At 35.6% G+C, this 13,474-nt stretch overlaps 1 protein-coding gene across 2 annotated transcripts in view; it reads left to right on the forward strand.

Annotated features, from left to right (window-relative positions):
* LOC149789648 (lupus La protein-like) overlaps positions 1 to 11,391 on the forward strand; it is a 46,881-nt gene extending 35,490 nt beyond the window's left edge. For both annotated transcript variants that reach the window (XM_089971670.1, XM_089971671.1), the window contains exons 13-14: positions 2,597 to 2,687; positions 8,967 to 11,391. In XM_089971670.1, the coding sequence (XP_089827796.1) occupies positions 2,597 to 2,687; positions 8,967 to 9,007 (132 nt within the window). In that variant the 3' untranslated portion in view covers positions 9,008 to 11,391. The remainder of the gene's footprint in view (positions 1 to 2,596; positions 2,688 to 8,966) is intronic.
* Positions 11,392 to 13,474: the final 2,083 nt, after the last annotated feature.

The raw sequence follows: 13,474 nt of genomic DNA on the forward strand, positions 1-13,474 counted from the left end.
GTAATTATGAGATTTAATGGACTACATGTACATACCAATTAGGGATTCTCCTTTTATATGCAGTCAGTTTTACATTTACGTACCAATTCGAGATTCTCCTTTTATATGCAGTCAATTATTTATATATGTATGTACCAGTTCAGGATTCTCCTTTTATATGCAGTCAGTTATACATGTACATACCAGTTTGGAATTATTCTTTTAAATGCAGTCAGTTATACATGTACATACCAGTTTGGAATTATTCTTTTAAATGCAGTCAGTTATACATGTACATACCAGTTTGGAATTATTCTTTTATATGCAGTCAGTTATACATGTACATACCAGTTTGGAATTATTCTTTTATATGCAGTCAGTTATACATGTACATACCAGTTTGGAATTATTCTTTTATATGCAGTCAGTTATACATGTACATACCAGTTTGGAATTATTCTTTTAAATGCAGTCAGTTATACATGTACATACCAGTTTGGAATTATTCTTTTATATGCAGTCAGTTATACATGTACATACCAGTTTGGAATTATTCTTTTATATGCAGTCAGTTATACATGTACATACCAGTTTGGAATTATCCTTTTATATGCAGTCAGTTATACATGTACATACCAGTTTGGAATTATTCTTTTATATGCAGTCAGTTATACATGTACATACCAGTTTGGAATTATTCTTTTATATGCAGTCAGTTATACATGTACATACCAGTTTGGAATTATTCTTTTATATGCAGTCAGTTATACATGTACATACCAGTTTGGAATTATTCTTTTATATGCAGTCAGTTATACATGTACATACCAGTTTGGAATTATTCTTTTATATGCAGTCAGTTATACATGTACATACCAGTTTGGAATTATTCTTTTAAATGCAGTCAGTTATACATGTACATACCAGTTTGGAATTATTCTTTTATATGCAGTCAGTTATACATGTACATACCAGTTTGGAATTATTCTTTTATATGCAGTCAGTTATACATGTACATACCAGTTTGGAATTATTCTTTTATATGCAGTCAGTTATACATGTACATACCAGTTTGGAATTATTCTTTTAAATGCAGTCAGTTATACATGTACATACCAGTTTGGAATTATTCTTTTATATGCAGTCAGTTATACATGTACATACCAGTTTGGAATTATTCTTTTATATGCAGTCAGTTATACATGTACATACCAGTTTGGAATTATTCTTTTATATGCAGTCAGTTATACATGTACATACCAGTTTGGAATTATTCTTTTAAATGCAGTCAGTTATACATGTACATACCAGTTTGGAATTATTCTTTTATATGCAGTCAGTTATACATGTACATACCAGTTTGGAATTATTCTTTTATATGCAGTCAGTTATACATGTACATACCAGTTTGGAATTATTCTTTTATATGCAGTCAGTTATACATGTACATACCAGTTTGGAATTATTCTTTTAAATGCAGTCAGTTATACATGTACATACCAGTTTGGAATTATTCTTTTATATGCAGTCAGTTATACATGTACATACCAGTTTGGAATTATTCTTTTATATGCAGTCAGTTATACATGTACATACCAGTTTGGAATTATTCTTTTATATGCAGTCAGTTATACATGTACATACCAGTTTGGAATTATTCTTTTATATGCAGTCAGTTATACATGTACATACCAGTTTGGAATTATTCTTTTATATGCAGTCAGTTATACACGTACATACCAGTTTGGAATTATTCTTTTATATGCAGTCAGTTATACATGTACATACCAGTTTGGAATTATTCTTTTATATGCAGTCAGTTATACATGTACATACCAGTTTGGAATTATTCTTTTAAATGCAGTCAGTTATACATGTACATACCAGTTTGGAATTATTCTTTTAAATGCAGTCAGTTATACATGTACATACCAGTTTGGAATTATTCTTTTATATGCAGTCAGTTATACATGTACATACCAGTTTGGAATTATTCTTTTATATGCAGTCAGTTATACATGTACATACCAGTTTGGAATTATTCTTTTATATGCAGTCAGAGACCTAGTAGTTAGAGCATCCACCTATGATGCGGTAGGTCGTGGGTTCGATCCATGGCCGAATCTTACCAAAGACTAAAAAAAATGGTACTAGCAGCTGTCTCGCTTGGCATTCAGCATTAAGAGTTCAGTGCTAGGACTGGTTGGCCTATTGTCAGGATAATGTGACTGGGCGGGACATTATGCTACATGTCTGCTGCATGATGCCCCAGTGCTTGACATTACTTAAACTGTCACAATGCAGACATCATAGTGATATGACTGAATTTTTAAAAAAAACTACATTAAAAATCCAAATCACACGCTCGTGTGCAGTCAGTTATACATGAATATACCAATGCAGGATTCTCCTTTTATATGCAGTCAGTTATACATGTACATATTTACGAATTCAGGAATCTTTTTTTATGTGCAGTTAGTTATGGTGCTGCAAAATTATATTTGTGTCGTTGTAGAATTATCTGTATGATAAGACGCGGTCACAGATTTGTATTCCTTGACCTAATTTATATTGCATGACCTACGTTGTAGCTAAACGTTTTTGTATTTTTTCTCAGGGAAAGAAAAATAGAAGCAAGTCGGAGAGACACAGTGATAATGAGGAGGAAGATGGAGGTGGCGATGATGGAGACAATGTTGATGATGAAGGTGTTGCTATTATATTGTGATAGTGAATACTTCAGATAACTCAAATTTTATTGATGGATGAAGGCATGGAACTTCGGCACTTTATGTCGTTTAAACTGGTTGATAAATCCCAGTTTATTATAGTGGACACCACAAGAAGAGGCAAAAATAAAGTTGAATTTCATCCCTAAACCAGATTTAAAAATGATGTAAAGCTTGTTGTTTTTGGTCCATGTAAATTACTTCTTATAGCTTCAATCGACCCAGATTGTCTAGTTCAGCTTGTAAAGTTGAATTTCATACTTAAACCAGATCTTAAAATGATCTAAAGGTTGCTCTTGTATTTCATGTAAACTAGGTCTTACAGCTCCCTGATTGTGAAGTTCAGCTTGTTCCAATTTTGGAAAACCTGTTTTACAAAAAAAATATTAGTTGGTGTTGTGGATTTCTCTCTCAAATACATTTGCTGACCACAGCATCATTATGAAATAAACTCCGCTGCCATTTGAACTTACCTGTCCTGGCCGGTGAATATTATCTCTCTTCATCTTTTCACCATAGAGACAAGGAAAGAAACTCTTACTGATTACCTCAGCTTTAACAAGGTGACAACAAAACGGCTGGGTTTTTTATATTTTAATTTCAGCATCATGCTGTATTGGTTTCAGTGGCATCACTGGGGTGGGTGGGGGTGCAGACCACACTGGGTGACATCATCATAGTGGGTGACACCAAAATGACTGTCTAAATTTTTGGAATTTTTGTGCAAGAAGGAGGTCCATGAGGGTGACACCAAAAACTGTCGCACATGATGCTATAGAAATTTTAAATTTTGTGCAGGAATGAGGTCCATGAGGGTGACACCAAAAACTATTGTACATGATCTATAGAAATTTTAAATTTTGTGCAGGAATGAGGTCCATGGGGGTGACACCATGAGTTAAATGCACATGACTGTCTATACATGTTTTGAATTTTTGTGCATGATGGGTGTCCTTGGGGGTGACACCATGATTCACTGTGCTGGGTGACACCAACCCTAGTGATGTCACCGATTGGCTTTAATTATCTAATGAAAACATCTATCTTTTTACTAACATCTTCAAGGAGGGAGTGGTCAGAAGGAATATGACCGACAGTACTGTACAAGAGTTGGACAGGTATTGACTGAGCCCCATTGATTATATACCAGACAGTACTAGGCAAGAGTTGGACAGGCATCAACTGAGCTACATTGATTATATACCAGACAGTACTAGGCAAGAGTTGGACAGGCATCAACTGAGCTACATTGATTATATACCAGACAGTACTAGGCAAGAGTTGGACAGGCATCAACTGAGCTACATTGATTATATACCAGACAGTACTAGGCAAGAGTTGGACAGGCATCAACTGAACTACATTGATTATATACCAGACAGTACTAGGCAAGAGTTGGACAGGCATCAACTGAGCTACATTGATTATATACCAGACAGTACTAGGCAAGAGTTGGACAAGCATCGACTGAGCTCCATTGATTATATGCCAGACAGTACTAGGCAAGAGTTGGACAAGCATCAACTGAGCTACATTGATTATATACCAGACAGTACTAGGCAAGAGTTGGACAAGCATCGACTGAGCTACATTGATTATATACCAGACAGTACTAGGCAAGAGTTGGACAGGCATCAACTGAACTCCATTGATTATATACCAGAAGAGCTATTAATATTGAAATATCTGTTCATCAAAACCATGGTGTACCCTGAAACCTGCCTTGGACAACCCACATTTTTATGTACACTGAACCCTACATTGGACGACCCACTTGTTATTGTGCGCTCCGGTGGCCTAGTGGTTAGAGCGTCCACCTCGGATGAAGGAGGTCGTGGGTTTGATCCCCGGCCGAGTCATACCAAAGACTTACAAAAATGGTACTTACAGCTGCCTCGCTTGGCGCTCAGCATTAAGAGGTTAGTGTTAGGACTGGTCGGCCTGGTGTCAGGATAATGTGACTGGGTGGGACATCATGCTACATGTCTGCGGCATGATGCCCCAGTGCTAGACATCACTATAAACTGCCACATTGCAGACATCTTAGCGATATGACTGAAAAATTGTTAAAGCTACGTTAAAAATCAAAATCACATCACATCACACTTGTTATTATGTAGTAATAAAGCCTGTCATTCATTCTGCTACTAATTTACAAGCTCAGATCTGGTATAATGTATTCCAGTCTTAAACCTTACAGTAGCATCACATTGTTTGGGTGGGTAAGTATAGGGGTTGGCTGATGTTTCCATGAGAACGAGAAACCAACATTTACAGTAATGAAAATTGTGCAGAATTTTTGTATGCTCTTGTTATATGATTCTGAAATTAGAGCAAAGTTAGTGCCCTTGTAATATGATTCTGAAATTAGAGCAGAGTTAGTGCCCTTGTAATATGATTCTAAAATTAGAGCAAAGTTAGTTCCCTTGTAATACGATTCTAAAATTAGAGCAAAGTTAGTGTACTTGTTATATGTATATGATTCTGAAATTAAAATCAAAGTTAATGTCCATGTAATATGATTCTAAAAATAGAGCAAAGTCAGTGCCCTTGTAATACAATTCTAAAAGAGCAAAGTTAGTGCCCTTGTAATAAATTCTAAAATTAGAGCAAAGTTAGTGCCCTTGTAATACAATTCTAAAAGAGCAAGTTAGTGTCGTGGTTATATTTATAGTATTCTAATATTAAAATCAAAGTCCATGTAATATGATTCTAAAATAGAACAATTTCTTATGCAGATATTTCCACATTTATATAGTGTTCACTTTAAGCCACTGAAAAACTTCCATATTTATATTGTGTTCACTTTAAGCCACTGAAAAACTTCAATATTTATATTGTGTTCACTTTAAGCCACTGAAAAACTTCCATATTTATATTGTGTTCACTTTAAGCCACTGAAAAACATCATATGATGCATTCAGTACAAGTCTTTTCATATGCAGTGTACTGCATCGTACAGTACTTTCAGTACACGTCTTTTCATATGCAGTGTACTGCATCATACAGTACTTTCAGTACAAGTCTTTTCATATTAGTGTACTGCATCATACGGTACATTCAGTACAAGTCTTTTCATATGCAGTGTACTGCATCATACGGTACATACAGTACAAGTCTTTTCATCAGACATAATTTTTCTCCATTTTAAAGTTGAATTCTGATTTTCTCCTGACTTGAATCCGTATTTTCTTGATATAGTCCATTGTTTTTTTATTATGTCCAATCCTGTTTTTTAAACAACCCTTGTAATGTATTCGCTCCATATATTAGTTAGCCCATGACTCTCGTAAAGAGTTTTCTTATTGGTCAAAAGTTCAAATTCATCCAATGAATCTTCTTGTAAATGAAACTGATGGCAATGGAGAGAAGAAATGTGCATACAAAAAATGGCGTCCCAAATTATTAAGAAAGACCATGACACGAGAAGTTTACATAAAGGTTTAAAAATGGATGGGAATGGCTGGAGCGAAAGGTGGACTGAAATTTAGTTGGTCAGTTTATAAGAAAACTGAATGTTCGAGGACTGGCCTTTTTTGACCTCTGCGATAAAGATATAAATTACGGAAGTCATGGTTGGAAGAGTCTGGAACAGATGTAGCCCTCTGTCAGAATATGTGCACTGCATGTCGACAACACATGCTGGAGCTTGAAAGGAAAAAGGCATTCGTTGAGAAGGAAGATAAACGATTGCACATTGAGCCAACAAAATCATTGGTGACAAAAAGGAAGGCTAAAGAAATCTATGATAAAGCCGCAAAAAGAGCTCGACTGGCATATCAACAGGTTGTGTCCCTTGGACAAAAAGACGAGTGAATATATGGGATTATTTGTATATAGGTGATGTACTTGGGTGCTTATTTTACAGATTTGTTATGAAAAGAGAGAAGTGTAATATGTTGGCAGCAAAAAGTTGGTTAGATTTTCAAATGATTATTTTGTTATATATTATGATCATAAGTTGCATCTGGAGCAACTTTTCATGAGTGTAAAATGCATATTTGGCCAGGGGTATTCGGCCCCCTGGACCTCCTGATCAGGGACGCTGCCCCTCGAAACCCTGTTTCAGATTCTCAGCTTTTTTTATGGAGGACCAAAATCGTGTCTGTTTCGTATTATGGGGAGTAGAAAGTATTCAACATTAATTGACCTTAATAGTCTTTATCAATAATGCATATTTATGTTCCACCACAGTGTTACCCACCTTGTCTGTCTGTACATTTGTACATCTGTTTGGTGTTGTTTTTCATTAATAGGTGTAGGTAATTTCTAATTCTTTCCTCAAATAGTTCATTAACTATTATACTTGAAATCCGTTTATTTTTGTTTTGCCTGCTACAGATACTTGCCTGTCACACTTGTGTGATTTATTGTTCCAGCTAACCCTAACCCTTGTCTTGTGTGTAATGCATAGTTTGGATATTTTATAACTTTGCTGTCTTGCCTGTCATGCATAGTTAGGATATTGTTATAAATTTATTGTCTTGCCTTTCATGCATAGTTTGGATATTGTTATAACTTAATTGTCTTGCCTTTCATGCACAGTTTGGATATTGTTATAACTTTATTGTCTTGCCTGTCATGCATAGTTTGGATATTGTTATAACTTTATCGTCTTGCCTGTCATGCATAGTTTGGATATTGTTATAACTTTATCGTCTTGCCTGTCATGCACAGTTTGGATATTGTTATAACTTTATCGTCTTGCCTGTCATGCACAGTTTGGATATTGTTATAACTTTATTGTCTTGTGTGTCATGCATAGTTTGGATATTGTTATAACTTTATTGTCTTGCCTGTCATGTACAGTTTGGATACTGTTATTTATTGTCTTGCCTTTCATGCATAGTTTGGATACTGTTATTTATTGTCTTGCCTGTCATGCATAGTTTGGATATTGTTATAACTTTATTGTCTTGCCTGTCATGCATAGTTTGGATATTGTTATAACTTTATCGTCTTGCCTGTCATGCATAGTTTGGATATTGTTATAACTTTATCGTCTTGCCTGTCATGCATAGTTTGGATATTGTTATAACTTTATCGTCTTGCCTGTCATGCATAGTTTGGATATTGTTATAACTGTATCGTCTTGCCTGTCATGCATAGTTTGGATATTGTTATAACTTTATTGTCTTGCCTGTCATGCATAGTTTGGGTATTGTTATAACTTTATTGTCTTGCCTGTCATGCATAATTTGGATATTGTTATAAATTTATCGTCTTGCCTGTCATGCATAGTTTGGATATTGTTATAACTTTATCGTCTTGCCTGTCATGCATAGTTTGGGTATTGTTATAACTTTATCGTCTTGCCTGTCATGCATAGTTTGGATATTGTTATAACTTTATCGTCTTGCCTGTCATGTACAGTTTGGATACTGTTATTTATTGTCTTGCCTGTCATGCATAGTTTGGATATTGTTATAACTTTATCATCTTGCCTGTCATGCATAGTTTGGATATTGTTATAAATTTATCGTCTTGCCTGTCATGCATAGTTTGGGTATTGTTATAACTTTATCGTCTTGCCTGTCATGCATAGTTTGGATATTGTTATAACTTTATCGTCTTGCCTGTCATGCATAGTTTGGATATTGTTATAAATTTATCGTCTTGCCTGTCATGCATAGTTTGGATATTGTTATAAATTTATCGTCTTGCCTGTCATGCATAGTTTGGATATTGTTATAACTTTATCGTCTTGCCTGTCATGCATAGTTTGGATATTGTTATAACTTTATCGTCTTGCCTGTCATGTACAGTTTGGATACTATTATTTATTTTCTTGCCTTTCATGCATAGTTTGGATACTGTTATTTATTGTCTTGCCTGTCATGCATAGTTTGGATATTGTTATAACTTTATTGTCTTGCCTGTCATGCATAGTTTGGATATTGTTATAACTTTATCGTCTTGCCTGTCATGCATAGTTTGGATATTGTTATAACTTTATCGTCTTGCCTGTCATGCATAGTTTGGATATTGTTATAAATTTATCGTCTTGCCTGTCATGCATAGTTTGGGTATTGTTATAACTTTATCGTCTTGCCTGTCGTGCATAGTTTGGATATTGTTATAACTGTATTGTCTTGTGTGTCATGCATAGTTTGGATACTGTTATTTATTGTCTTGCCTTTCATGCATAGTTTGGATACTGTTATTTATTGTCTTGCCTTTCATGCATAGTTTGGATATTGTTTTATCTTTTGTCAAATATTATTTATACCAATACTAATGCAATTTTTTCTTCTTCAGATGCTGATGAACCACCCGCCAAGCAAATAAAAGTGGAATGATCTTTTGACACCATGTTTTTATTTTGCACAAGTTTCACCCATTTCATCACCTGACAGCATAACACTGTATATGACACTGGGTTCATTAGTCTTTAACTGAGCTCCATACATTTGATTATCTTCCAAGTATTTGGATTGTTTTTGCTTAAATATATTATCCAATCCTATTTCATTATCTTCCAGGCATTTGGATTGGTTTTTGCTTAAATTTGATATCCAATGCTATCAGTATAAATGGAATATCACCTTATAAAATCAAGCTAGCTATTAAGTAAGGACTCTGTGTCATCTATAGTTTGTGACAGTGGGTTGTTTTTTTTATTGTCGACAAGTTTTTTGCTATAAACAGCAAATATTATCTTTTCCATATTCATCTTTGTAGTTCATATAAAAATGTATAAATTTTATTTTTTTATTTTTCTATGGACTAATGAAGAACAGTAAGCTTTTATTCATTTATAAATTGTGACAGTGTTTTCAGAATGAAACGCTACTTAATATGGAAGTACAACAAAATGGTCATAGTTCAAATTTTCATTTATTTGTATGTTTGTACTGATGTGTCATATATTTGCATACATGTGTCAATACTTGTATTCATATATTTGTATACATGTGTCACATACTTGTATTCATGTATATTTGTATACATGTGTCATATATTTGCATACATGTGTCAATACTTGTATTCATGTATTTGTATACATGTGTCATATATTTGCATACATGTGTCAGTACTTGTATTCATGTATTTGTATACATGTGTCATATATTTGCATACATGTGTCAATACTTGTATTCATGTATTTGTATACATGTGTCATATATTTGCATACATGTGTCAATACCTGTATTCATGTATTTGTATACATGTGACACATTTTTGTATACATGTGTCAGTATTTTGTGGCTGTTTGTGGCACTGTGGATATGTGTATTGAATGAGAGAGTACATAATTCATTTTATTTTATTTCAATATAGTCTAACTTCTTCTGTTAAATAACTAACATTTAAAAACTGTAAGAAAGGCAAAATGATCCTCTTTTAAAACGACATCAAGATACACTTGGAGTACAGGCGTGGAGATCCACATAGATAAAAGGCTCAAGGGAAGATGAAGATTCCGCGTTTTATGATGGATACAATTTGAGGCAATAGATGTAAAACATTTGTTGAAGAAATATGTTTTTTTGTTGTTATGTGCAATTTTTGGTTAGCTGTAGTGGTTATGGGATGGACTGTTGTTTGTCATCTGTCTGTCTGTCTGTCAGCACAAGCTTGTCATTGCTACCCCTCCTAAACTACTTGGAAGACTGCTTCACACACTCATTCATCCCATGGACTTGTTGGTCCTAAATGAAAATATTGCCAACCTGATGTCCAATATGACCACCAGAAGACTTCTTATAATGTCTGGTTATTTCCAAATAAAATGGGTGCTGTGTGCACTTATGATATGGCCACCACAGTATCCATCTTAGAAATCTTGTTTATCATATCGCCTCCTAAATGGATGGTTGTATCAACATAAGGTTTTTATTAAATGACTTTTTATGATGTATAGTTGGTCCTAAATGGAAATGGTATTGCTAATTTGTCTAATGTGGCTACGCAGTGACCCTAGAAAGTCATGTTTACCACTATTGAATAAATGGTTTATCGTATTGATATTATGCATTCTTATGTCTGATTGGTCCACTGTGCAGAATGGTGATAATCTGATTATTGTCCATTATGGCCACCAGAGCAGCCATCTTGAAAATCCTTTTCAAAACATAAATTCATATTAACATGGATTTTTCACCAGAGGACTTTTTATGATGTCTTGTTGGTACTAAATGAAGGTAGTGCCAACCTAACATCGACATGAAAATCTTCCAGTTGCTGAAGAATACCAGAGCTGGTATCAACACTCAGCAGTTATCAGGAAGAAATGGTTTTATCGTGAATTCTAGGAATTCTTTTCAGTCAGTAGAGCATCATTCCCTTCAAGGGATTCTTGTTTTGTTGGACACAATTCATTTAGGTAATCATGCAATGGAGTAGTATCCTGAGTCATTGTAAATCATTTAATAGTAATTCAAACCTTGTTACAATTTTGATGGAAGCTGAAATTGTTGTTTTTGTTTTCTGTAAAAGATTTGTAATGTCAGCTTATAAGCTATTTTGTCTATCATTAATATCAAGTGTAAATATCGCTCGGTATTATAAAATTACTGACTCGGTTGTTTGGTATGATTTTGCTTTGAATGCACTGACTTTTTTACTTTAGAAGAGAAAATAGTTTACTCTTTTTAGTACATTATCATGAAGTTTACTTTTTATTCATGTATTAACTGAAGTGAAATACATAACTCTCTTAAATAAAAGTTATGGAATCTGTTGTTTTGCTGTTTTCATTTTGTGCACTGGTCTCCAAGGTTACTTGAATTAACAAGCTTTTGCTATTTTTGTAAGACTCGATTAGTCCATCATTTTAAAGAAGACGTAATGATATTGTCATCTGTATGATTGGAGTGAGTGCTAGGGGAAATCGGCATGCCACACTGTTGAGATCTGCCTTTGAGTGATTGTGATTATGGCAAGAGAAATCAGCATGCCACATTGAGATCTCCTTTGAGTGATTGTGATTATGGCAGGGGAAATCAGCATGCCACATTGTTGAGATCTTCCAGTGAGTGATTTTGATTATGGCAGGGGAAATCGGCATGCCACATTTTTGAGATCTCCCAATGAGTGATTGTGATTATGGCAGGGGAAATCAGCATACCACATTGTTGAGATCTCCCTTTGAAGTGATTGTGAATATGGCAGGGGAAATCAGCATGCCACATTGTTGGAATCTCCCTTTGAGTGATTGTGATTATGGCAGGGGAAATTGGCATGACACATTTTTGAGATCTCCCTTTGAGTGATTGTGATTATGGCAGGGGAAATCAGCATGCCACATTTTTGAGATCTCCCTTTGAGTGATTATGATTATGGCAGGGGAAATCAGCATGGCACATTGTTGAGATCTCCCAATGAGTGATTGTGATTATGGCCGGGGGAAATTGGCATGCCACATTGTTGAGATCTCCCTTTGAGTGATTGTGATTATGGCAGGGGAAATCAGCATGCCACATTGTTGAGATCTCAATTTGAGTGATTGTGATTATGGCAGGGGAAATCAGCATGCCACATTGTTGAGATCTCCCTTTGAGTGATTGTGATTATGGCAGGGGAAATTGGCATGCCACATTGTTGAGATCTCCCTTTGAGTGATTGTGATTATGGCAGGGGAAATAGCATGCCACATTGTTGAGATCTCCTTTGCGTGGTTGTGATAATGGCAGGGGAAATCAGCATGCCACATTGTTGAGATCTCCCAATGAGCGATTTTGATTATGGCAGGGGAAATCGGCATGCCACATTTTTTTAGATCTCCCTTTGAGTGATTGTGATTATGGCAGGGGAATTCAGCATGCCACATTGTTGAGATCTCCCAATGAGTGATTTTGATTATGGCAGGGGAGATCAGCATGCTACATTTTTGAGATCTCCCAATGAGTGATTGTGATTATAGCATGGGGAAATCAGCATGCCACATTGTTGAGATCTCCCTTTGAGTGATTGTGATTATGGCAGGGAAAATCAGCATGCCACATTGTTGAGATCTCCCTTTGAGTGATTGTGATTATGGCAGGGGAAATCGGCATGCCACATTGTTGAGATCTCCCTTTGAGTGATTGTGATTACGGCAGGGGAAATCTGCATGCCACATTGTTGAGATCTCCCTTTGAGTGATTGTGATTATGGCAGGGGAAATCAGCATGCCACATTGTTGAGATCTCCATTTGAGTGATTGTGATTATGGCAGGGGAAATCAGTATGCCACATTGTTGAGATCTCCTTTCCGTGGTTGTGATAATGGCAGTGGAAATCAGCATGCCACATTGTTGAGATCTCCCAATGACTGATTTTAATTATGGCAGGGGAAATCGGCATGCCACATTTTTTTAGATCTCCCAATGAGTGATTGTGATTATGGCAGGGGAAATCAGCATGCCACATTGTTGAGATCTCCCTTTGAGTGATTGTGATTATGGCAGGGGAAATCGGCATGACACATTGTTCAGATATCCCTTTGAGTGATTGTGATTATGGCAGGGGAAATCGGCATGCCACATTGTTGAGATCTCCCTTTGAGTGATTGTGATTATGGCAGGGGAAATCCGCATGCCACATTGTTGAGATCTCCCTTTGAGTGATTGTGATGACGGCAGGGGAAATCAGCATGCCACATTGTTGAGATCTCCTTTGCGTGGTTGTGATTATGGCAGGGGAAATCAGCATGCCACATTGTTGAGATCTCCCAATGAGTGATTTTGATTATGTCAGGGGAAATCGGCATGACACATTTTTTTAGATCTCCCAATGAGTGATTGTAATTATGGCAGCGGAAATCAGCATGCCACATTGTTGAG

The sequence above is a fragment of the Sinohyriopsis cumingii genome, chromosome 10, assembly GCF_028554795.1.
Source record: "Sinohyriopsis cumingii isolate HCF-2022 chromosome 10, ASM2855479v2, whole genome shotgun sequence".
Classification (NCBI taxonomy): domain Eukaryota; kingdom Metazoa; phylum Mollusca; class Bivalvia; order Unionida; family Unionidae; genus Sinohyriopsis; species Sinohyriopsis cumingii.